The following is a 24,836-nucleotide window of genomic DNA, read 5'->3' as shown; positions in this document are numbered from 1 at the left end:
TGTCTTAAAGTCTCCCAAATTAACAAACTTGTAGAGGGAAGCCTTGAAAAATGAGAAAACTCCTTCTGGAGCCAGAGTGCTCAGGGCTTCCAGGTTGCTTGTGCCGGATCCAGGAGTGAACCCGGGTTAGTGCAGAGCTGCCAAGGATTTCACTCTGCTGGTTGTGTGGTAAGAAAGCTGTGGAAACTTGGCCTGAACAGCCTGTCCTGGAGCTACGTGAGGTGGTTGAAGTAGAAGTTATTAAACCTGGGACATTTCTGCTCGGTTTTCCAACTGGCATTTGCCAACTAAATCCTCCTTTGCTGGCCAGCACCCAGACTTGCTACTTGGGAATCTTGTGAGTTCAGTATCTGCTTAAAGAGTTGACTTGCTCTGGGCCACTGCACCCAGGAGAGGGGCAAGTGCTTTGCAGGATGGGCAGGAGGCTGAATCCATGCCCCAAATGTTACAATGAGAAGGTGAAACACCACCAGTTTGCATTTGCTGCTGACTCTGGATTGACCCTGGAGAGCACAGGACCTTCTGGCATGACCGTGTGAATGAAGGAGAAGGGGGGGGGAGGTTGCACAGATGGATCTTTTATCCATCCCCACTTTAACCTCTGCCTAATTATTTTCTTGTTTCTCACTCCTCCTTTGTCACTTATTTCACACCATTTCCCAGCAATTTCATGCAAAATAAGCAACCAATCCTCTGCAGGCTGTTAAACTGCCTTTTTTGTGTCTGGAATAGACACGTTCAGGTTTGCAAAGGCAAATGCATGCAGGTCTGCATGGCAATGTTTGCCCATTGCAGCAGCATGGACACCATCAGCTCTGGAGCCCCCAGTACAAGAAGGACATGGAGTTCTTGGAGTGAGTCCAGAGGAGGCCACGAAGATGCTCAGAGCAGAGCTGCAGCTCTGCTCTGGAGACAGGCTGGGAGAGTTGGGGTGTTCAGCCTGGAGAAGAGAAGGCTCCAGGGAGACCTGAGAGCACCTTCCAGTGCCTGAAGGGGCTCCAGGAAAGCTGGGGAGGGGCTTGGGACAAGGGCAGGGATGATAGGATGAGGGAGAGTGGTTTTAGCTGGATGAGGGGAGATTTAGGTAAGACATTAAGATTAAATTCTTAATTCTTCAACTCCATGTCTTACATGTGCTGAGGATCCCAGAAACAGATCCAGCACTGCAGGGGGGTCTCACCAGAGCGGAGAAGAAGGGGACAATCCCCTCCCTTGACCTGCTGGTCATGCAGCCCAGGACATGGGTGGTTTCTGGGCTGTGAGTGCATGTCACTGGTTCATGCTGAGCTTCTCGTCCATCAACACCCCCAAGTCTTTCTCCACAGGGCTGCTCTCCATCCTTTCATCCTACAGTCTGCACTGTGATCCTATCTTGCCCTAGCACTGGTGTGCTCGTTTGGGCTGGGGCAGATTTAATTCTCTTCACAGCAGCTAGGATGTGGCTACGTTTTGGAGTTGTACTGAAAACAGTGTTGGTAACACAGGGATGTTTGAGCTGTTGCTGAGCAGTGCTGACACATAGCCAAGGCCTTTTCTGCTCCTCACCCACCTGGCATGTAGGCTGGGGGTGCACAAGGAGCTGGGAGGGGACACAGCTGGGGCAGGTGACTCCAGCTGACCAAAGGGATATTCCATACCATATGACATCATGCTGAGCAAGAGAACCAGGGGGGAGGTTCATTTTGGGGTGGGAGGGCAGAGCTTGGGGACTGGCTGGGCATCAGCCAGCTGCTGGTGGGCAGTTATTTTCATTTAGCATCAGCTGTCTTTCTGGGGTTTTATTTCTCTCCCTTTGTTATTTTCCTTTTCATTTCAACTTTACGGTTATTATTATTGTTGTTATTTTCTTCTAATTATTAAACTGTTCTTCTGCCAATCCTTGAGGTTTCTCACCTCTACCCTTGCAGTTCTCTTCCCTCCCTCCTGCTGGGGGTTGGAGTGAGGGAGCAACTGTGTGGTGCTTGGTTGTTGGCTGGGATCAAACCATGCAAACTAGTCTATTCAGTTCAGAAGAGGAAGAAGTTGGGTGACAGGAGATATTTCCCTGGGTGCCGGGGGATAAATCAGTCCAGATTCCACTGATGGACTCTGTCCTCAGAGAGGGAGATGGGTATTGGACCAGCTGGGATATTGCTCTCCAGGGGAGACCCCAGGGTGAAGGTGGTCTCTGCCCTCCTCACACTCCAGGACATGCATGATCCTTTGTTCATTCTACTTGACCTCCTTGGCTTGGTTCCCTCAGAGACCTCCCTGAGGAACAGAGTCCTGGTATCAATTAGCTGCATGAGACAGCTGGCTGCAGTCTCCTCTTTGATGTTCTGGTATGGAGAAATCCCTGGATACTCCTTTTGAGAGAGAGGAAACAGTCCAATTTATGGGCTGGCTCTGCAGACTGTCAGGACTCTCTTGGTTCTTAGCCTGGGAACCTCCATGGTCACAAATCTGCCCTTGTTCCTCATCTCCTGCTCCACAGGTGTCCCAGCTACGGCCCATATGAGGAGGTGTGGGTGATACCATCTATGCCCAGAGCTCCAAAGTGGGATTTTGGACTTACACTGGGAAGAAATTGGTTCCATGGCTGAGCCTGACCTGGTGCCTGCCCCTCAATGCTGCTCCCACAGCCAAGTGCACTGACAACTTGCAGGCCAACAATGTCAAACTGACCCACCCTGCCTGGATTTTGGGATAGCTCAAGGGCAATTATTTTTTTAAGGGATGGATGACATCCTTCCTCATTCTCTGCCACTGCTAACAGTCCATGACTTTCCTTTGAAAGAGGCCACTGGCTCCCCTAAAATGACTTTTGGGATACACGGAGCAAGAAGGGTTCAGTCTGGGGCTCGTTCTGCAAAGGGAAACCAAAAAAATGGGTACAGCCAAGAAATGTCATGGTTGTTCATAGCAATAACATTTGTCTGCTGTACTATCAGACCTTCTTAATCATCTTATAGACAGAGATTCCCAAGAGCTTTCCAGGCTGCACCAGGATATGTCCCCTGACACCATTCTCATGCAGCCTGCCAGAAAAAAAAAAGGACATCTGATTATATCAGGGCCAAAATACACTGGGTGCCTCTTTCATTCACTGAAAAGGAAGAGCCCAAAGCAAAATTTTCATGTAGGGCAAACTCATCAAATTATTTTGGCCAAAGGAGATGAGAGGGAAAGAGGGTATATGAAAAACGATATGAAAATATACAGGGTATATGAGAAACAAATGCAAAGGTTCAATATTAAAACTTCTCTCAGCAAAAATTTTTCTTTTGAGGGAGGGAGGAACAGGCATGACAAAGTACTGGGCATGAACATTTGCTAACATTTGAGTTTAAAAACCAAACCTAATCAAAACACAAAAGGAAATACGACACTAGGGCTCAAATTGAAAAACAGAGCTCAGTTTTCTTTTGTTGACCCAACAATTATCTCTCTTCCTTCACTAGCTCCTAAACTTGATGATAAAGAATCATTACCATCCTCCTGGATCTCCCTTGGGTAGAATCATAGCATCATAGAATCATCCAGGTTGGAAAAGACCTTCAAGATCATCAAGTCCAACTGTCCACCCTACAACCCCCAACCACTGAACCATCTCCCAAAGCACCAGGTCCACCTGTTTTTTTAACACCTCCAGGGATTGTGCCTCCACCACCTCCCTGGGCAGCCTGTTCCAATGCCTCACCACTCTTTCTGTGACAAAATTGTTCCTAATATCCAATCTGAACCTGCCCTGGCACAACTTGACTCCATCTCCTCTTGTCCTATTGCTGGTCACTATGGAGAAGTGCCCATCACCCACCTCACCACAACCTCCTTTCAGGCGTTGTAGAGACCTGAAACAAGGTCTCCCCTCAGCTTCCTCTTCTCCAGGCTGAACAGCCCCAGCTCCCTCAGCCTCTCCTCATCAGACCTGTTCTCCAGATCCCTCATCAGCCTGGTTGCCCTTCTCTGCACCCTCTCCAGCACCTCCATGTCCTTCCTATCCTACAGTGCCCAGAACTGCACCCAGTGCTCGAGGGGCAGCCTCACCAAGGCTGAGTAGAGGGGCAGGATCACCTCCCTGGTCCTGCTGGTCACACTGCTCCTGATGCAGGCCAGGATGGTGTTGGTGTTCTTGGCCTCCTGGGCACACTGCTGGCTCATGTTCAGCTGCTGTCACTCAGCACCCCCAGGTCCCTCTCTGCTGGGCAGCTCTCCAGCCACTCCTCCCCCAGCCTGTAGAGCTGCCAGGGGCTGTTGTGGCCCAAGTGCAGGAACCTACACTGGGCCTTACTGAAACTCAAGCCATTGGCCTCGACCCATTGATCCAGCCTGTCCAGATCCCTCTGCAGAGCCTCCCTGCCCTCAAGGAGATCCACACTCCCACCCAGCTGAGTGTCATCTGCAAGCTTGCTGAGGGTGATTCAACAATCTCATGACCCAGCTTTGTGCTGAAAACATCCCCATTTTAATGCCTGATATTCTTCTGTGCACCTGCTGTGGACCACTTGTGCTAGCCCCCCAACCTAGTGGTGGTCAGAGGTCAACAACTTGCACAGTTAAGCTCCCCAAACCAAGGCAATAAAGTCTTTGGAGTGAGGAATTCCCTTTTTGCTATGGGTATTCCAGCTCCTATGTGAATGCTCCTGGGTGTAACTGCAGCACAAATAGATTTTAGCAGCAGGAAATGAAACAATGAATCGTTCCCAAATGATCACATTCTTGTGTCCTCTGCTGCCTGTGTTTGTTTTTTTGTTTTGTGGTTTTGGTGTTGGGTTTTGTTGTTTTTTTTTTTCCATTCTTTCTGTTTGCTAAGGGCACTAAACTGCTCAGTTTCCTTCTGACCTGCATGGTTTTGGAGGCATTCCTGAATTTCATGGAAATCCCTGTCTGCTGGGATGCTTTTTGCTCCTTACCAGGGGGAACAGAGGCACAGCTACTGCTCAGCACTGAAGTCAGCCTCGGTGGTTTCTGCCAAAGTCTGCAGGAATCAAGCTCCAGTTCACCTGTTAAAACCTGCAATGACATTTGTGTTTTGTCTAGGGAATGAAAGGGAGGAACATGAAATATTGAAAACCTGCGAGAGGATGAAATCAAGGGAAAACTTTCCAGTGCTGAAACTCCCCTGAGCGAGCAGCCCAGCACCAGCAGGGTTGGTTAAAAGGTGCATTCAGAGTGGGGTGGAGACCCACAGCCACTAAATGAAGAAGGATTCAGCCTTGTGAAGGAAGGAAACAAGCTCTTGCTACAAGGATCTGTGCAGGTATCAGAGTGATAACAGCAGTGACAAAAGTGGTGACCACAACGCAGACACCTGAATTTATGGTAGCCCAGGCTAGCTTCCAGTAACTGTCCACCTGAGAACCTTAGTGATGGGAGTACTTGATGGAAAAAGAGTGGGGAAACCAGGTCATGATACCATCTCTGGCTGGCCCAGCCCCTGTGGCTCTCTCTTCACAAGCAAAGTGAACTCTCATGGACTGTGACACCCTTTTCAAACGCAAGTGGTGGAATCGCCTCCTTGATGGCTGCAGTTTGGATTGAAATAAACACTCCTTGGTCCCCTGGAAACTGTTTAATCCTCAAAGCGCAGGTCACTCCTGAGATGGAGAAGGAGAAGGTTGACAAGCAGCCATTTGGAAGTGACAAGAAATAAACAGGGAGAAAGAAAAATGGACTTTCCCAGATAATTCTTCTGAGGTGCTTGACCCAGTCACCATGGTGACCATAAGCAAGTGTTCAAGAGGCAGGATGACTCATACCTGGCACTGGAGCAGCATTTTCTAAGCCACGTTTCAGCACTGGCTGCTGGGGACCTTGTGGCTTGGAGGTGTGCCCCCTCCAGTGACCCGAGGAGCTGTTACCAGCTGAGTTTGGAAGGAGAGTCCTTTGGAGAGTCCCTTGCAGAGTGAAATGGCAGAGGACAAGACCAGCTGATGAAATAAACCCTTTGGTACAACCCTGAGCACACACTTGGGCTTGTTAGGTGGCATCCATTTTCAGTTTTAGACACTCTTCTTTGGACATCTTTGTGGCATGACCCAGAAGAGCCCAAACTCAATGTTGACTGAACAATCAGAGCACCAAGCTGCGTAGGTTGCACAGTGGCAATCACAGAGGACATCTACCAATGCAGTGCAGGTGATTGGATGCAAACTGGAGCAGTGGGTGCAAACTGGAACATAGGAGGTTCCATGTAAATATCAGAAAAAACCTACTTTCCTGTGGGAGTGACAGAGCCCTGGGACAGGCTGCCCAGAGAGGCTGTGGAGTCTCCTTCTCTGGAGACATTCCAAACCCACCTGGACACGTTCCTGTGTGATGTGCTCTGGGTGACCCTGCTCTGGCAGGGGGGTTGGACTGGATGATCTTTCCAGGTCCCTTCCAACCCCTAGGATTCTGTGATTCTGTGATTCTGTGATTGTCTTCTCCAACTCCTTTCCAGGTGGGAGATGTGATCTACCACTACCGTTGCTAACAGGGGTATCAGGATTACCATGAAGGGCTGCTTGTCCAGGCACCAACTTGTCCCCTGCACCTTCAAGAGTTTGAGAGTAAAGCACAACATTGGTCTCTCAAAGCATCCAAACCATCAGTGGTCATCTCCTAAAGGGGGGTAAGTCCAGATGGACCAGTGGAGGAATATGGATGGTAAAGGCAAAAGGGAATTCATTAAGTGGGATGAAATTTCACGTGCTCAATGCAGCAAAAAGAGGCTATGGAAGAAGAAGACCTCTGACCACCTGTCTGCCAGGAGGGTGAAAGCCAAGGAAAGAATGTAACTACTTAAGGAAGAAGATGATCTGGCCACAAAAGTAAATGATTGCAAATGGGGCATGGATATGTTCCCACTGCAAACAAGCAAGTTTCTGAGAGCTGGATGCAGTAATATCCAGAATGGCCTCTCCAAAAGCACAGACAGCAGAAGGTCAGGGATAGACACACATGAAGCCTGAGTGATTGAACAGGATCATGCAACATGGTGACCTGTGGTGGCAGCTGTTCCCTTCTCATGATGGTGAGGATGCCCGTGGTGTTTGCACAGCAGAGCCACAGAGGGGGATAGGTAGGAGGAGGGACAGGGAGAGGAAGATGAGGAGCTACAGAAGAAGATGGTGCTTGCAGGGCTGCCAGTGCACTTGGTGGGATAGCAGACGTGATCACATTTCTGGCTGTGTTGCTCCCCACTGGCTTGGCTGAATTCTGCTGTGAGTCACCCAGCTCCGTTTTGAGGGAAAAATGCCTGTTTTGGGAACAAATTATTTTTGTTCCATACATTAGGCTGCTAATTTAATCACCCATGGTTTCTCCAAGTGCATACTGATTGGTGTGCAGCTAGAGTACACAGAGAGAAGGAGCAGACCTTTTCCAGCTGAATGTGTGGAACAAATCCCCATGGACTGAAGGCCACATTCAATGTAAACAACCTCCACTGAGCCCACTACCCTCGCTGCCTTTGACTCAAACAGCCTCAGACACTGGGAAAGTTTTGTTTTGAATGTAAATACTTTCCCTTGCCTGGTCATAGGAGCAGGAAAATGAAACCGCCCACATCCTGATTCCCCTGACCTCTGGGGGAAGTTCATGGATCCATTCTGTAGGACAGGAGTAGCCATGCTGCCCACTGGGATTATCAAGGGATGCTAATGAAGCCCAGGAAAGACCTGCACATCATGTGTGTCTTTCTGTGGGTTCTCATGTCTCAGCATTAGCAGGTGGGCTAAGACCTAAAGCTGTGATGGGAGAAGTTTTGTGGGCACCACCACCCTGTCCAACAGCTTTGCTGTTGCTACGTGTCCTAAAGAGAGAGGCCAATCACATCACTGGCACGTCACTCCATGTCTTCCATCTATATGGCCAGATCCTACCTGCCCAGATACACACACCAAGTGATGGAACCTTCAGTAGGAACAGTCACATGAGATCAGTGAAGTCATTTAGATGGTATTTCTTCTCTGTCTCTGCCCAGCAGCAAAGATTAAGCCCTTTCTTCAAATACTTTTCTACATATTTTCTAGTACTCCTGCCCTGAAGAATTAGGTGTGTTTTTAAATGCTTGACAGGGATGTAAAGGAAGCCAGACTGACTCCTCACAGGCCACCTCAGAGAGCATCAGTGACCCTTGTATTTTTATTTTCAGGACACAGCTTCAGAATTAGCCTGGGGATGGATGCATCTGAGGGGAAGATGTGGACAGACCAAGACACCAAACTTCAGGGCACAACCTGCACTCCAGTTTCTGGGATAGAGAAAGAAATATTTGTGTAGGCAGGTCACCAGGAGCATTTTCCATGAAAAAGCCTATGTTTTGTTTTTTCTTTTAAATTTCTCAGGAAAGAAAGCCAGGGTGCAATCCAGGTCATCCCAAAGTAGACACTGAGGCTGCCTACTTATCTTGTACCAGTGGAGATAAATGTCCTGGGATGTCCCTTCTGGTTTCTGGATGTCCCTCTAGAAGAGTGCAGGGCTTCCTTAGGCCCTTTCTTGCAACCAAAACCCCAATGTTGTCTCATCGACAGCTACTCCTGATGTTGTCTCATTAGGGGGTCTTGGCAAGCATTGGGCATCTCTTGGGGAAGTAAATTTCACTCCAAATCAGAATAGCAATCCAGCTTTCTAGTCATGGACAATAATGGGAGCTGAGACATCCAGCTCACATGCAGCTCACACCTACCCACAGACAAAATACACAGAAATCTTCATCTGTGACTCTGGTCCTACTCCCCATCTCTTTGCAAACCAGAAATAATGACATGTTGTCCTCTTCCCTGAACACCAGTGCTTCCCTTCCATGCCTGGGGACTCGGAGAGGGAGGATGGTGGCCAAGGAGGTGACGAGAAGCAATGGGAACCAGGCCTTTCTCCCTTGTTGCCTTCTGAGCACAGCAGAACCTGCCTGCCAGTACTTGTACCCCTATTTCCCACCCCTTGGTCTGGTTGCCATCAAAACTGCAGTCTGCCTGCACACAGATACCACGGGGTGCCCTCCTGCCCTGCATCCATCTGGATCCACTACATGGAGCTCCTCTGGGCTAGAAACAGCATTTCTGTTTGTACTGCACCTGACACCAGAGGGGCTGAAGCCCAGTGCTAAGGGGCTTGTGTATTGTCAAGGATCTCAGCTGGACCAGCCTGCAGAGAGCTGAGTGAAGCCACTCTGTTCTGTTTCCCCAAATCCCCAGCTTCAGAGCCACGTTGAGGGAGGCAGACAAGCCCATGGCTGGCTGCCAGCTCGACTTCACAACACATCCTCACAGCTTTCCAGATAATTCCTATGGAAGGAACCATGGGAACAGAAATAGCCTACAGCTGAAAAACTGTGCTGGTGCAGTTTGACAAGTTTCTCCAAGAGAACTTGGCTTTAGAGGCAGAGGTTCAAGAGCTGGCAGCTGCTCTGAACCCAAGCCTTCTGTTCCCTCTGCTCAGTGACCAGGTTGCAGAGCAGCTGATGGTGTCTTCTGTGGTGTGTTGTGCAGCTACAGGTGAGTGATGCCCCTCTAAATTGTGATTTTGAAATCACATGTGGGGTGGGAATACACATGTCAGGGACTCAGATGAGAAGGTCCTCACCTAGGACAAGAAATAGCACCATTGCCAGCCTCACCTGGTCACCTCAGGGCTCAAAAGCCTCTCCATTTCAGGCTCAGTGCCCTCCACGTTTGCTATCATTACCCATGGGCTGATTCTCAGTGACCTGTGAGGCTGGTTCAAGGAAATCTGCAGCTGGAAAACAGCCAGGGATGAGATGTGGCACCAGCCCCCTGTGCTGGTTACCTCCTCCCCTTGGCCTGTCCTGGGGTAGCAATGGCTTGCTCCAGACCAAACCCCTGCAGCAGGGAGGGTTCCTGTCCCTTTTTGGTTCACATTGCCCTCATCCCCTCTTGGCTCATCACCACAAGACAAGAGCACCATGCCATGAAGACATCCCATTCCTCACTCTCTCTGTACTAGAAATAAGCTGCTTCTGGTTAAGATATAATTTTCCACCTAAACAAGTTTCTTTGTTAGCTTTCCCCCATCCAAATGCTTTCACAAAGGTCTTGTCAGTGGCAGACGACTTGGACCCAGCTCCAGTACAGCCCCAGCAAAGATTGGGACAGCTTTCATGGCCAGGGCTGCCCCTGTTCAGTGTTTGCACAAGTGATCCTGGCACAGGAGATCTCTTGCAGGGCTTCCTTATGTATTTCCCCCCCCCTCTTTGACATCCTTTGGAGGATTTGCAGCCTGGCTCTTGCTGCTGCTTTCTCAGCACATGCAGTCTTGCAGGGGAATGCAGCCAGAAATTTTGGGGTCTGGTTCAAGGCTCTGAATCCAAGTGGCACCAACCATCACTTCTTGGGCAGATTTGTGTTGGAGAGAGCAGGGAAGGGAGATCTTGGGGTATTGGACTGGGGCCAGTCCAGTACTGGCTGTCTCCCACTGCTCCCATTTCACTGTGGGCCATCAATGTACCCACTGTGAGCAATGGGAAAGGGGGCTTGGACTTGTCTGGGGCAGGGATTCTTCCCAGCAGAATCCCTTTCAAATGGGTAAAGGAGTAAAAAGAAGGAGTAAAAAAGAAAAGTTGCATTTCAAGGGCTTTAATGACTGAGTTGTGAATTGCCTCTGGTTGGACACTTCCCGGGAGGTGGAAAAGCCCTCTCTTTAGTGAGTTGGCACTTGGGTTTCTGCCACTGGACCTGGTGGTTTTCTGGCTTGGCTCCAAATGCATTAGCTAAGGAGCCCTCACAGAGAAAGGCTATTCATTAGGAGTAGCTAAAAAGCCATAGCCTGTTCCAGCCACTCCAATAAATACAGCCTTGGGTTAATGGCACCTATAAATTATGGTGCAAGGAGAAGGACAGTTTTCTGTTTGCATGTGACAGTTTTACACTGAAACAGAGAAAGCTACAAAACGACCACAGGTGTGCAGGTGTTGCCTCAGTTTCCCTAGCCACAAATCACAGAATTATAGAATGGTTCTAGAGAGGGATCTTTAAAGCTTTGAAAGCTTTAAAGCTCATCTAGTCCACCCCCCTGCAGTGAGCAGGGACATCTTCAACTAGATCAGGTTGCTCAGATCCCCATCCAACCTGGCCTTGAGTGTTTCCAGGGATGGGACATCTACCACCTCTCTGGGAAAACTGTGCCACTGGTTCACCACCTCCATTGTAAAAAATTTCTTCCTTATATCTAATCTGAATCTCCCCTCTTTCTGTTTAAAACCATCACCCCTTGTCCTGTAGCTGCAGGCCCTGCATAATTGTGAGGTGACTGCTCTCCTGTACTCCACAGAGAAGACCTTTCCCAAAGGGAGTTACCACCCAACATGGTAACCTGATGGGAGAGAGGGTTGGGTGGGTCCCATATGTAAGGTCCTCCTGATAGATAGGGCTCTTGGATTACCTAAATCCTTCTTTGATGGGTTGCCAACAACCAGGATGTTATTGTAGACCCTTTTTGCTTTAAAAATGCCTCAAGATAGTAATCAAGTCTTAGAGCCACTGAGATACTTAGTGAAATTCAGAGGTGTACAAGCCTCCTCCACAGAGAAGCAGCCCTGAGTTAGGTGGGTGTGGGTCACTCTGCACTGTTTTGCTGGGGAAAGTGCAGGGTTTGCTTCCTGGAAAAGGTGCATTTATCTAATGGATATAGCCATAGTGATAGTTCTGATGTAGCACCTGCTGTGAAGAACCAAAAACCAACGCCCTGGACTTCACAGTATCCATCCTCCCCAGGGCCTGGACCATCAGTAACAGTCACTCATGCCTGCACCACCTTTTATCAGCCAATGCACAGAAGAATAACTCACTGGCTATCCTGAGAAGAGCTCTTTTGGGTTGATGCATGCAACAGATCTGCCTTGATGGCAACCCAGGAGAAAGCAAATGACAGCCTCAGGGTTATGAGACCACACTGAGTCTTGCCTCATTATCACATGTCAAGGAAAGGAGGTAATTACTTCACACTGTAGAGTGGAAAACCACATTTACAAAGTGTAGTTAGTACCAGGCTTTCCTGGGAAAAGGTCTGCACAGAGAACAAAGATGATTCATAACCTTCAGAGAACCTACTCAACACAAGAAAGGTCAAGTTAAACTGTAAGTAATGATGGACAAAAAACCCCACATTGAACTCTCAAAGCTAGACACCCTGGGAGGACTTTGAAATTTTGTGTGCAAAAAGACGAAAGAGGTGGAAAAACTTTGGCTGGTCAAAAAAAGTCTAAATATCTGCCAGCTGGCAAACTGAATTTCCACTATTTGCATTTCATGCCAGAAGTTTTTCCAGCCTTGTTTTGCCCAAACACCAAGCAAACCAACCCAGAAATGTCTTCTATTTTCAGTGACAATGTCATTCTTCTGAGACTTGCAGTTCAGATCCTTTCCAGTTAGTAGTTGTTTGAAGGATGGTGTAACCCATGATGCAACACAGGCTTGCACTTGTACCTTGGCTAAGTGGGAGACAGTGGGGAATGCAGGAAATTCCTACTAGGAAATGTAGACTGATTAGGATGATCATCATGTAATGGACAGTAAGGATAAGAGGGCAAAGATAGATCAGATAGATCCAACGGTGCCATGCACCACACAGAAATATCCAGGGCTAGAACTGTCTTCTCCTGGATTGAATTTATGTGGAAAGAGAAATTGTGAAGAAAAATCTGGGTTTTCACTGGAATTGAGGAGTTTATATGACAAAGAAGATGTTGCTGAAGGCATCACTCCAAACCCCACCAGCCTCCATGGAAAGGTGACTGCTGAAAATGTGGTGTCTAAACCACAGCCTTTGCAGCTGCTGATTCTGGGCTTCAGCTGGTGTAAGGGTATATACAGAGAACAAGTATTTTAAGAGGTTTTGACATTATTTGCTTTGCAATTGGGTTGTGCTCCAAATTGCAGTGTTTAACTCCACCACTGTGGTGAATGCTGGTTTCCACTGAGCACACAAACAGCAGCTTCCAGGGAAGATATGCTGTATCCTAGATAATAACACTTCTAAATTAATACTAAGGAGGTTGCAAAGTTAAGGACTCAAGAGTTGGACAAGGTTAAATACAAATTATCTTTGCAAAGCTTTGATTTCTTACCCTTAAAGAGTTTAATTTCAGGTTCAGGCTCTTCTGTCTCTGCAGTCTCCCTGTTGTACCAGTTGCAAGGACAGGTAGGGGCTCAATTAAGTAATTACTCTGATGAGCTACTCCATTATTTCCTCACTGGTCAGTATGTGGCTCCACACTTGACAAACTCACCCTGCTCAGCTCCAGTCTGATGACAGAACTGTGTTTCCTCATGGATATCTTACAGTTTGAAACCATTACCCCTTCATCTTCTCACTCCCTGCCCTTGTCCCAAGTACCTCCCCAACTTTCCTGTAGCCCCTTCAGGCACTGGAAGGTGCTCTAAGGTCTCCCTGGAGCCTTCTCTTCTCCAGGCTGAACACCCCAACTCTCCCAGCCTGTCTCCAGAGCAGAGCTGCTCCAGCCCTCTGAGCATCTCCTCTGTACTTGCTCCAACAGCTCCATGTCCTTCTTGTGTCAGGGGCCCCAGAACTGGACCCAGCCCTGCAGGGGGGCCTGCTTTGTCTAATTCTTGCCCTGTCCTGACAGAAAACACCCCCCAACCCTGAGGAAGTAAAATGCCCTGTTGCTGCTTTGACATGTGGTACTGCCAGAGCTTTTTAGACCCCAGGCTGTCCTCATGATACTTCTTTACAGGAACTTAACTCTTTGGTGGTTTTTTTTTCCATCATCTTTTTCAGATATGACTCAAATTTTGCCTCACATGTGGCAGAACAAATTCAGCCTGTTGCAAAGACATGGAATGGAAAACTTCACCTGGTAGGTACCAGAAACTGGGACTTTATTCCGGAAGAGTCCCATGGTGCTTATAGGTACTATCAGCCCTGGCATACAGCACAGTAATCACATCAAGAGAAAGCCCTGATTGATCAGTCAGAAGGTATTTCAGGTTGCTTTCCCAAACAAATACACTCATTTTCTGAAGAGCCTTGAGCAAAAGTGCAGCACATTCTCACTGAAGTGAACACACTTCTAATTAAACCCCCTCGAGGTAGCACAAAGCTTTTACATTGCTGCTTGCTGAGATGACACCACTTCTAGTACCTAGTTCATGATGTTTGTTGTGGTAAAACCAATTAAAAACAAGCTGGTACCCAGAGATTAAACAACCACTTTGCATGATCATACTATTGAGCATCCCCACCCTTCCACTCCATCTCCATTACATCTCATTAACCAGATCATCAGAATTAATGAGCAAATATTTATCCAAATATAAATTAATGAAGATAGATCAGGCTAATTAAAAGCTCTTTCCTAGAATACCCAGGACAAAATTTTGTGTGTGCAAACACGATAAAACAAGCAGACCCAGATTATTATAGATACATTTAACATTATGTGGTGTATTTTGGTACTGGTTCCAAAACACTCATTGAGAGATTTTATAACATTTTGCCCACTGAATCAGAGTAGTTTTAAATTTTTCAAGACCTATTTCTTCCCCTGTTTGTGGTACATCCATTACAGCAACTGCCCCCAGATGCATCAAGATCCTGTAACATAAAAACAGACTTCTGGCTTTAAATAGTTTTATTTGGTGGTGTGGTGGGTGGATTGGAAGCAGAGTAATCCCACATGTAGGTCATGGGAGATCTGGGTCTTATTGCCAGTCATTACACTGAATCACTGCAAGGTTTGGCCAGGCAGAGGCAAAGCCTGTGTTCTTGGGTGCCCAAACCATGATTTGAGGTCCAGAATGCTACATTTCTTCTAACAAGGCAGACAGCAGAAACTGTCCTAAACCCTCCATCTGGCCTTTGGCACAGGGGAATGGGTAAGAAGGAAACCACACAGACACATTGTAGTGATGGGACAAGGTTTTAAGCTCAAAGAGGGGAGATTCAGATGAGATCTTAGGAAGAAATTCTTTGCTGTGAGGGTGGTGAGACCCTGGCCCAGGTTGCCCAGAGAAGCTGTGGCTGCCCCATCCCTGGCAGTGTTGAAGGGCAGGTTGGATGGGGCTTGGAGCAACCTAGGCTGGTGGGAGGTGTCCCTGCCCATGACATGGGACTTTGAACTAGATGAAGGTCCCTTCCAACCCAAACCATTTTAGGATTTTACTACTGGGGCTCCAAGTAATGACTTTTTGCTGGGTATTTCTAAAGAGATGTGGACCGTTTGTCTGCATCTCTGCACTCTGATGGCTTCTGCACCAAGATACAAAGAGGGAATCAGCACAATTTACACTCACAATTGCTACACAATTTACTTGCAGTCTCATTATCCATGTTCCTACTTGTCATTCTCTCCTGTGCCCTTTTGCAGGATGGCAACATGTTTTCCCTGGAGACAAACCCAGCTCACGGGTTGCTTTTCCACCCTGTTAGCTTAGACAGGCACAATCAATGCAGATGACTCCCTGTGCCTGGACTTTTCCTCCAGTGTTATCCCAGTAGGATGTCCACCCCCATGAGTCCCTGTGCCATGCCCACCACATACATCCCTGCTATCATCCCTAGGAATGTTGTTCTGCTAGGCTGCAGCACAGCCCAGAGAGGTGGTGGAGTCATCATCCCTGGATGTGTTTAAAAGTTATCTAGATGTGGTGCTTGGGGATAAGACTTAGGGATTAACATGGTAGAGAAGGGTTAAAGGCTGGACTTCATGATCTTGAGGGTCTTTTCCAACTTAAATTATTCTAGTTTTCTATGATTCTAATGCTACTGCAGGCACTCTGAACTGGAAAAAGAGCAGCAGAAGTCCCACACTTGAGGGCTGCTTAAGCAACAGCATCATTTGCCTGAGACAGCAATGGATTTGCCTTCACTGCAATGCTTTAAGCATAGCCTTGAAAAACAGATCAGGAGTTGTCTGGGAGCATGGGATCCTTCCCTGAGAAAGTTGGGCTGGAAGGCAAAAGGGAGATGAGAAGGATCTTGCCTCTTGCCTGGATGATGTCTGATAAGTCAAACTGGTGCCTGGTATCTAGCAGCTTTTGAGATTCTGTGTCCGTGTTGTCACTGGCATTTTTAATGATTGATCTTGATCCAGTGGACCAAGATCAATGAGGGACGTGTGGCAGATGGAGTAGTTCATTGGATTGCTCTTTTTCCAGTTTGCTTTGGTGCTCTGGGCTGTAGCTGATTATTCCAAAGCAGTTGCCCATTCCTTTTTCCATGCCAATTCCACAAGTTCCACCACGACTCAGAAAATGTCAGGAGATAAAAGAGACTGCCCTGACAATGAAAGCAGTTGAATGGTTTGCCTTTCACCCTCCTCCTTTCAAATCACACTTCCCATCAGGTCCTCCTGTGCACAACGAAACTAAAGAAGTTTGATTTTCCGTTGAACTGTGTCTCGTGGTGGATTTTTAGTGAATATTTTCTGATGTCTGAGCTCACTCTGCAGTCCTCAGTCCCTGAGGGAGGGTACGAAAGCCCCCAGCCCTTTACCCATCTACCCATTTTTATAGGAACTTGATATATTGAGGACTTTTAGCCCTTTGGGATTGAAACTGATGAAAGAGTTCATCAGGTGGTGGGGAAAGGCTTCCACGAGCACAGGCAGAGAGTGATGACCTAAGTCCTTTTTTCTTAGGACTTCATGTTAAATGCTCTTATACCAGGATAGAATTAGATTCTCCTCTTCTACCAGAACAGACTTGGCCTCATCTGAAATGTGCTTTTACCTGCATTTGTTTTACAAGTGACCAAACCCTGAGAACTACTATGCCCTTGTGAGCTCATCTTCTACAAAATGTTTTGCATCAGGACCTCTGCCCTGTGAAAAACAACACCTACACAAATATATTTATTTTGGCTTCAAGGAGATCTTTCTGAGCCTGGTTTGTGCAACAGCTGCTTTTCCTTCAGGATGCAGGTTAAAAAGCCAATACACTGTGGTTTTTGAATCATACCTGGAAATGAGTACCAGCTTCCACTGCACAGACAGGCAAGTCACCATCCCAAGGCAAACATGAGACCCTGAATATGAGGGTTTTGGTCATGCTGAGGGATCTCTCAAGTCATTCCTTGTCTGGATAACCTGCTGTTGTGGGGGGAACAGAGTAAAAGGAGCCTTGGGTTCTGGTCTTTGCTCTTGTGTGGCACTAGCTATGGGTGCTGCTGTGCCTTTCTCACACTGAACTTGATTTCATAGAATCACAGAAGCATTCAGGTTGGAAAAGACCTTTGAGATCATCAAGTCCACCTGTTAACCCAGCACTGCCTAGGCCACCACTAACCCATGTCCCTCAGCACCACATCTACAGGGCTTTGAAATCCCTCCAGGGATGGGGACTCCCCCCCTGCCCTGGGCAGCCTGGGCCAGGGCCTGACAGCCCTTGCCAGCAAGAAATTGTTCCCAAAATCCAATCTAAACTGCCCCTGGCATAACTTGAGGCCATTTCCTTTCACCCCATCACTTGTTACTTGGGAGAAGAGACCAACCTCCCCTGGCTCTAACCTCCTCTCAGGCAGTTGCAGAGCCAGAAGGTCTCCTCTCAGGCTGGACACCCCCAGCTCCCTCAGCTGCTCCTCATCAGACTTGTGCTCCAGCCCCTTCCCCAGCTTTCTAGACCAGCCTTGATTTCTAACAAATCCCAAAGAATAACTAACATGGGAGCCCACCACCTGGACTAAACTAAACTAAGCCATTGAGGGGTGTAAATCACCATCCTGGGTACTGGGTAGTGCATCCTTGATCCCAAGGGATGGTTGTTTCCTCTTGGATACTTTGGGGTAGTGGTGAAGAAGGTCTTTGCCTCCACTGCTGAGATGGTCCCATTTGGGCTCCCACTTTGTCTTTGCATGCTCCCCAGCCACTGAAGAGTGGATGGGGAGCAGGGCTCCATCTTTCCACCTGTTCTTACAGGATCAGGTTTGAGAAAGCAGGTGACTATCTATCTATAGGTGTTACATCACAGAATCTTAGGGAGTTCTGGTTCCTTGACCCACTGCACAGATGTCCTGGTGCGAGGACAAATCCAGCACCTAACTTTCAGCAGGGTTTTCCATCAGCAGAAGAGCCAATGAAGCCTCTGTGGATGTGTTACTAGAGTTTCTCTGTCTGTTCTCTTCCTCTAGTAAAGGTTGGTCTGACACAGGACTGAGCTTTCTCTCACCTAGGCATCTTGCTCCCATTAGACTTAAAAAAAATTAAGACTAAGTTACATCCCACCTCTGCTAATACCTGCAGTGCAGACACCATCAACTGGTTAAATTCCTCTGGCTGCAGTTGTAGCCAAGGGAGAGGAAGAGGCAACTTGACACCACAATTTGTCTCATCCTAAGCAGGGTGTCCAGAATAGGTCAAATGAGTCACACCTTTACGAACTGTCCTTGGAATGATGAAGGGAGGTTGGGGTGAATGTGACTGACTGATCAGCTATGTGTGTGAAGTTGCTCAGAGAGACAGCTGGAACTTCAGAGGTCCCTTCCAACAGGCTTCTCCATGATGCTATGACTAGCTAAGATGAAGGCACAGACATCTGAGACAACCAAAGGGACATTAATCCTTGTCCCCCATCTCTGAGGAGCCTCCAGCAATGTTCTCTGGGCAGGTCTTTGCTAAGGGAAGGGTCACCCTTCCATAAAACACACAGTGACCCCCCAGGATCCCCAGGTAAAGTAGCTCAGTTGAGCTCTACTGCACACCCAGCAGAAGACACAACCCACACAAGAAATGTGTGGGTGGTTAGGGTTTCATCTCTTGTTGAACAACCAGCTGCTTAAAGAGACTCATTAGCCATTGAAACTGTTAATTGTGTTAAAACCCCAGGTGATGGCATCCTGTGCTTGTAGATGTGTACCACAAACCCAAGAGTGAGCTAAATTATTTAGCTGATAAATAGACTGTGAAAGTATTGGGGAGTTTAACTGATTTAAAGAACAATCTTTGCAGATTATTCAAGCATGGAGAAACAGCTGACACCATTTGGCACAGACATAGGTCCTGTTATTTAACAGTGTTGGTTATTTCAGCTTCAGGACACTGATGGGATAAATGTTACTCATTGTTAACTAACATGGAAACTACCCTGCAGAAAGATGCAAAGGTGTGTGGACTCACACAGAAACCAGCAACAGCTGATACAAAAGTTTCTGATTGCTAAGCCCATACTAAGCAAAGCTGGGAGTCTTTTTTTCAGTCTTTTTTTCAGTCGAGAAATTCACTTATCCCTTAAAAGTACAATCAGCCAACAGTGTAAGCAGCTCAACTGCAACACCTTGCAAATCCATGTCAAATAGGAAAGAAAAAAAAAGAGTCAAAACATTTCAGTATTTTCAGAAGAAAATAGATCACTTATTTCATTTTATCATGCCAGTTAGTTTTGAAATATATTTAAGTGCTCATTTTAAAAAATAAAACTCCATTCACTCTCTTCTTAAATTGAAACATGTTTCACTTCAATTGAAAGTGCTTTCAGTTCCCCACCAGTGTTTAGTTTCCACTTAAAATGTGCATCAATTACACTTCCAGTTGCCCCCAAATTCTGATTTGTCTAATGAGTGAATCAAAAAGCCTTTCTGTTCAACCATTTCCAATCTTCTTTTCGAGGAGAATTTGCCCCAGAATGCTTCAGTCTGTGGATTTACAGTGAAGTTTGCTGGTTTCTCTGGGTTTCAGACCTCTCTCCTGAGCTGCAAAATCAGAGATTAGACCTTGCAGAAGTTTCTCTTCCCCTTCTAGTTAGCATTGAATGATTCTCAGATTTGAATAGGGCAATTAATAAAAGGAGGGGGAAATCAGAGGCAGCATATTTTGTAATCATAAAATAAATGAACTTTCACTGTGTTTATATTATGTGTATAATACAGCAGGAAGTAAAGATCAAAGCCATGTTTGTAAAGAACTTGGCAAGTTCTGTGCTTGGAGGAAGCAAATGGGTTCACTGGAGGTAGCTAAAGAAAAAAATTTGGATTTTTAGCTGTTGTAAATCAGTGTCTCTCTTGACTTGAGTGCAAGGGTGATGATTTACATCAGTGAGAAGTTGGGTCAAGAGTTTCAGAGGAGGATAAATATGGCAAAACAAGATAAAATATTTTTTTCTGCTGAGAAGTATCTGCCTGATGTTTATTCCTAAGTGCTGGGAATAACTCAGACGAACAGGATCCCAATTCCCAGCTTCATTGGCTGCAGGGTGTAAAGACAGGAATGAGGTTTGAAGCTGGTTCCTGCCCTTCTGATTAGCCAAGGAGGCAAGTGTCAGAGTGGGGCTGCCCAGAGAGTTCAGCTTTCCAATACTGGCATCTCCATGAGCCCCACAATTCCCCAAAATACTTATTTGCAGGCTACAAAAATCCCCCACTGCATCTGATGGGTGAAAGAGAAACTGAGGCATGGTAAGACAGGATAATTCATCTTGGTACTTGTTGGAGAAGTTGACAGCATCCTTACTGCTCCCTGCCTGAGTGATACCACAAACCCTCATGCACACAACAGGGTTAAAACTCTTCACAGCAGCAATTTCACCCCTAAACCCAGCAAAGTCCACCCTCACCCAGGGAGAAAAACCGAAACAGAGAGAGACAAGGTACAAGAGGAACAAGAGGTTTCCCTTGCTGCAGGGTTAGTTGGACCCAAGTCCCCAGTGAGCTGTGGGACACCAGAGTCCCACCCAGCAGATGGAGGGACAGATCTCTCTGCTTTGCTGAGCTCTGCTCAAAGGCAATTGTCAATATTCAGAAATTAATCTCCTTTTCCCCCCCTCAGTTCAGCTACATCACTCCAGAGGGTTACTCAGGTCGCCTGGGTTGGGTGCCTGTTGTTGGATGAGGTGGTGATGGAGAGCACTGGCCCTCCTGCACTGTAGGGGCTGCAGGTAGCCCTGCTGTTGGAAGGGGACAGTGCCTTGGACATCATGCTCTCCTGTGAGCTCTGTGCCTGCTCAGCCTCCTCTGCACCAGGGGGCAAACAACTTGCCAAAACTTTAGAGCACAACCTACCAGACAACCCCAAATGAGCCCCCCGTGACATGGGCACCATGGCAGGGAACCAAATGAGCCCCCAGTGACATGGGCACCATGGCAGGGAGCTGAAGGCACGACTCCTGGAGGAGGTGGATTGGTCCTGGGAAATCACCTAGGACTATCATCCTTGCAGATGAACCTGGTCCTGCTCCAGGTCCCTGCACAACGTCAGCGGGACTTGGGCTTCAGACACTGACACCCTCCTTGAGGGGATCAAACCTCACTTATCTCCAACATCTTCACCAGCTCACAACAGAGGTGGGAGCCCTGGGCCCACAGAGGTGGATCCAGGTGCCCTCATCCAGAATGGGGGGAAGAGAGACTGGGGACAGGGATGGCAGAGCTGTCTGGAACCCACTGTACCACAGCTACAGCCTGCTGGAAACAGAGCTGCTTCCTCCTTTGCCTGAGCTTCGTTAATCAAGCTGCTGAACGCAGAATGAATTAATGAAACCAATTATTATGCTGCTTTTTTATTCATGTGCTGTTTACTTTGATTGATGCTATGAGCCTGATTAACAAACACTGAATATGCGTTAACTAATTGAATTAATTCATCACTGGTTTATCTGCTGATCAGTTACCTATCCCTCTCCTCTGGGCCTGAGTTGTGTCCTGAAAGTTTACCCCAAGGAGCAGGTTCCCAGGGGCTCAGGCACAGGCAGCAGGGCTGGGATGGGGGACAGGGTCACTTACCGAAAGGCAGGACAAAGAAGAAGGGGAACCAGCAGAGGATGAAAACCCCCACGACGATGGCGAGAGTTTTGGCTGCTTTCTTCTCACGGGAGAACTTGAGGAGCCGCACAGAAAGGGAGCTCCTGAAGTTGTGCCCCTTGCTCCTGGTGCTGGAGAGAGGCTCCTCCAGCACGCTGCGACAGTGGATGCGCAGTACCACCTCCATGGATTTGTTCCTCTCCTTCTTGACCCCTGCCTCCAAGCTCCGGGTGGTCCGCCTGGCCACCACGTAGATCCTGAAGTACATCACCAGGATGACCATGAGGGGCAGGTAGAAAGAGAAGAGGGAGGAGAACAGGGCATAGCCTGGCTCCTCCGTGATGCTACAGATGCTCTCATCTGGCGGTGGCGGCTCCTTCCATCCCAGCAGGGGCCCGATGGAGATGACCATGGAGGAGAGCCAGACCACCACGAGGATAACCCCCGCCTTCTTCTCGGTCATGATCGTGGGGTACTTGAGGGAGTACTTAACACCAATGTACCTGTCCACCGAGATGATGCACAAGCTCATGATGGAGGCAGAGCAGCACAGCACGTCCACAGCTGCCCAGATGTTGCAGAAGATGCGCCCAAACACCCAGAAGCCCAGCACCTCCAAGGTGGCCGAGAAGGGCAGCACGGTGGTGCTGAGCAGCAGGTCGGCGATGGCCAGGTTGACGATGAAGTAGTTGGTGACTGTTTGCAGGTGCCGGTTACAAGCCACCGAGAGGATCACCAGGATGTTGCCCACGATGGCTGAGAGGATGAAGACAGCCAGGAAGACCCCCACGCCCACCGCTTGCACGTCCAAGGCGAAAGTCAGGGTGGCGGTGCCGTTGCCCTCGGGGGTCTCCTCGCCTTGCAGCCCCCAGGACCGGTTGGCACCGCTCGGGCTGCCCTGGCCCGTCCTGTTCCCACTCAAGCTGCCATTACTCAGCTCAGGGAAAGTCATTGTAGAAAAAGCCCGGGCTCCATGGAGGGCGAGGAGAAAGCGATGCCGAGGCTCAGCCCCCCCGGCATGATCCCCGCTAGCCCGCCTCCAAAACTCGCTCAGCACCCCGCTCCCCCTTCCCGCCGGCAAGGCTGGCTGCCCGCAGCCGGGATGGAGGGACGGAGGGCAAGCAGGGTGCTCTGCTCCTCGCCCCCCTCCCCACCACCCGCTCCGGCCGCCGCTCGGCCCCGCCGCCGGCCCTCCCGGGGGGGCAGCGAGGTGGGTGCCCCCCGCTGCCCTGGCATGCTCCGGGGGGGCTGCGCTGGGCAGCGGCCGGCAGCGCTGCCGGCTCCTTTCGCCTTCCCGCTCCTACGGGAGAGCTCCGGGAGGGGCGAAAGGAGGGAGGGAGGGAGGAGGGGTGGGCCGAGCCGGGGCGGGGGTGGTGTCGGGAGCCCCGAGCTTCAGGTACCGCTGGAGGAGGAGGAGGAGGAGGAGGAGGCAGCAGCGCTGCTTGGCGGGACCAGGCGAGCCCGGGGCAGGGTGAAGCCGGGAGCTTGAAGACCCAGCAGAGGACGGGGAGAGCTGATGGAGGAGATGGGGGGAAAGGGGGGATAGGCACGCACTTGGGGGGCAGAGACGCCGTGCCGGGGGCCGGGCAGGCACCCCTGGGGCACCCGGGGAACAGACGGAAGGGGCAGGCACCCAGTTTTGGGAGGAGGTACCGCCGGCACCTCCTGGTGAGGGGGAGAGCGGCTGTCAGGACTGGGGTGCAGACACCCCGTGGGGGTGCAGACAGCACAGGGGGGTGGGAGGGTCAGGTAGCCGGGGGGTGCAGGTAGCCGGGGGGGTGCAGGTACCCCCGCTGCTGCCGTCCCGTCCCGCCGCGCCGCCCGCCCCCGGCAGGGGGCAGCAGAGCGCAGGGTTTGACTGCCCCGCTTCCCAGCCCGGGGGTCCCGGGGCTGCGAGGCAGGGGGGGCTGCACCTCCTGACGGGACCCCCCCCCTCCCCCCCGCACCCCACCTCGGACAGGCTGGCCGGCCCTCCCGCACCCAGAAGAGCACCAGGAGGGAAGGTCTGAAAGGCTGAAGGTCCCCCCAGACCCGGCAGCCCACCAGGAGGGGTGCTCTGTGAGACTGGCAGGACGCTTCAATCCCTGCAACCCACCAGGAGGGATGCTCTGCAAGGATGTCAGACCCCCCCCACCCCCCCCACATGTCCCCCAATTCCCGCATCCCACCACCAGGAGGATGCACTGCAAGGCTGTCAGGTCCCCAGCCCCAGCATCCCACCAGGAGGTTGCCCTGCAAGACTGGCAGGTCTCCTTTCTCTCCTCCCATCCTGCCACTCCAGCTCAGACGTCCTGCCCGGGCTGTGAGCACGGGCTGCCCCTTACTAATTCCCTGTAAAAGCAGAAAGGACAATCAGCATCTTGCATTCAAGGACAGCCTGTGGTCGGCAGCTCGACATCTGTGACTTAACCCTGGCTGCAAGGCTTGGAAACAGCAGCTTGTGATTAAAACATATAGGCACATATTTATAGCTAACTTAAACAGGGTTAGGGTTCTTTTTTTTTTTTTCCCCACTGATAAAAGCAGATCCTGTTTATACTCGTTTCCTCCCAGTGACCCTGCTCTCCTGCCTCCATACATTGTGGTGGGGACTGACCCCAGCGTGGAACAGGGGCTCTCCCTCGGCTCCTTTCTACTGTACACAGGAAATATTTCCTTGGAGTGTGTTTATCCATGATTTTTCAGCTTCTCTTTCTTAAAAAAACAACTTTAAAGGGCAGTCCAAGTGGACATTGTTGCTCTGTCAGAGCATGGGAGATCTGTAGCTCCACTGGATATGACAGTGGGTAACAAAATGTAATAGTACATTTATTCCTTTATTTTCCTTGACAAACGTTGCAGGAAGTGACACATTTTTTATTTTGTTTATTTCTTTCATGCACTTCTCTTTTCCATTAGATTTCACCCTCCTTCCTAAAGCTGGGGTTTTGACCTGGCTTGGAACAAGCAAAGTCAAGCAACGGAGAAGCCCAAGTAAACAGGAACAAATACTGCATTACAGAACCACAGAATGGTCAGAGTTGGAAGGGACCTCTGGAGATCATTGAGTCCAACCCCCCTGCCAGGGCAGGATCACCTGGGGCAGGTCTCACAGAAACACATCCAGACGGGTCTTGCAAGTCTCCAGAGAAGGAGACTCCACAACCTCTCTGGGCAGCCTGTCCCAGGGCTCT

At 49.2% G+C, this 24,836-nt stretch overlaps 1 protein-coding gene across 1 annotated transcript in view; it reads right to left on the bottom strand.

Moving 5' to 3' along the window:
- ADRA1D (adrenoceptor alpha 1D) overlaps positions 1 to 22,958 on the bottom strand; it is a 50,256-nt gene extending 27,298 nt beyond the window's left edge. The window contains exon 1 of the mRNA XM_051617350.1: positions 21,646 to 22,958. Within this exon, the coding sequence (XP_051473310.1) occupies positions 21,646 to 22,615 (970 nt within the window). The 5' untranslated portion in view covers positions 22,616 to 22,958. The remainder of the gene's footprint in view (positions 1 to 21,645) is intronic.
- Positions 22,959 to 24,836: the final 1,878 nt, after the last annotated feature.

Source organism: Apus apus, chromosome 4, assembly GCF_020740795.1.
Source record: "Apus apus isolate bApuApu2 chromosome 4, bApuApu2.pri.cur, whole genome shotgun sequence".
NCBI lineage: Eukaryota > Metazoa > Chordata > Aves > Apodiformes > Apodidae > Apus > Apus apus.
The sequence above is the reverse complement of the archived record's forward strand: the minus strand, read 5'-3'. Positions and strand labels throughout refer to the sequence as shown.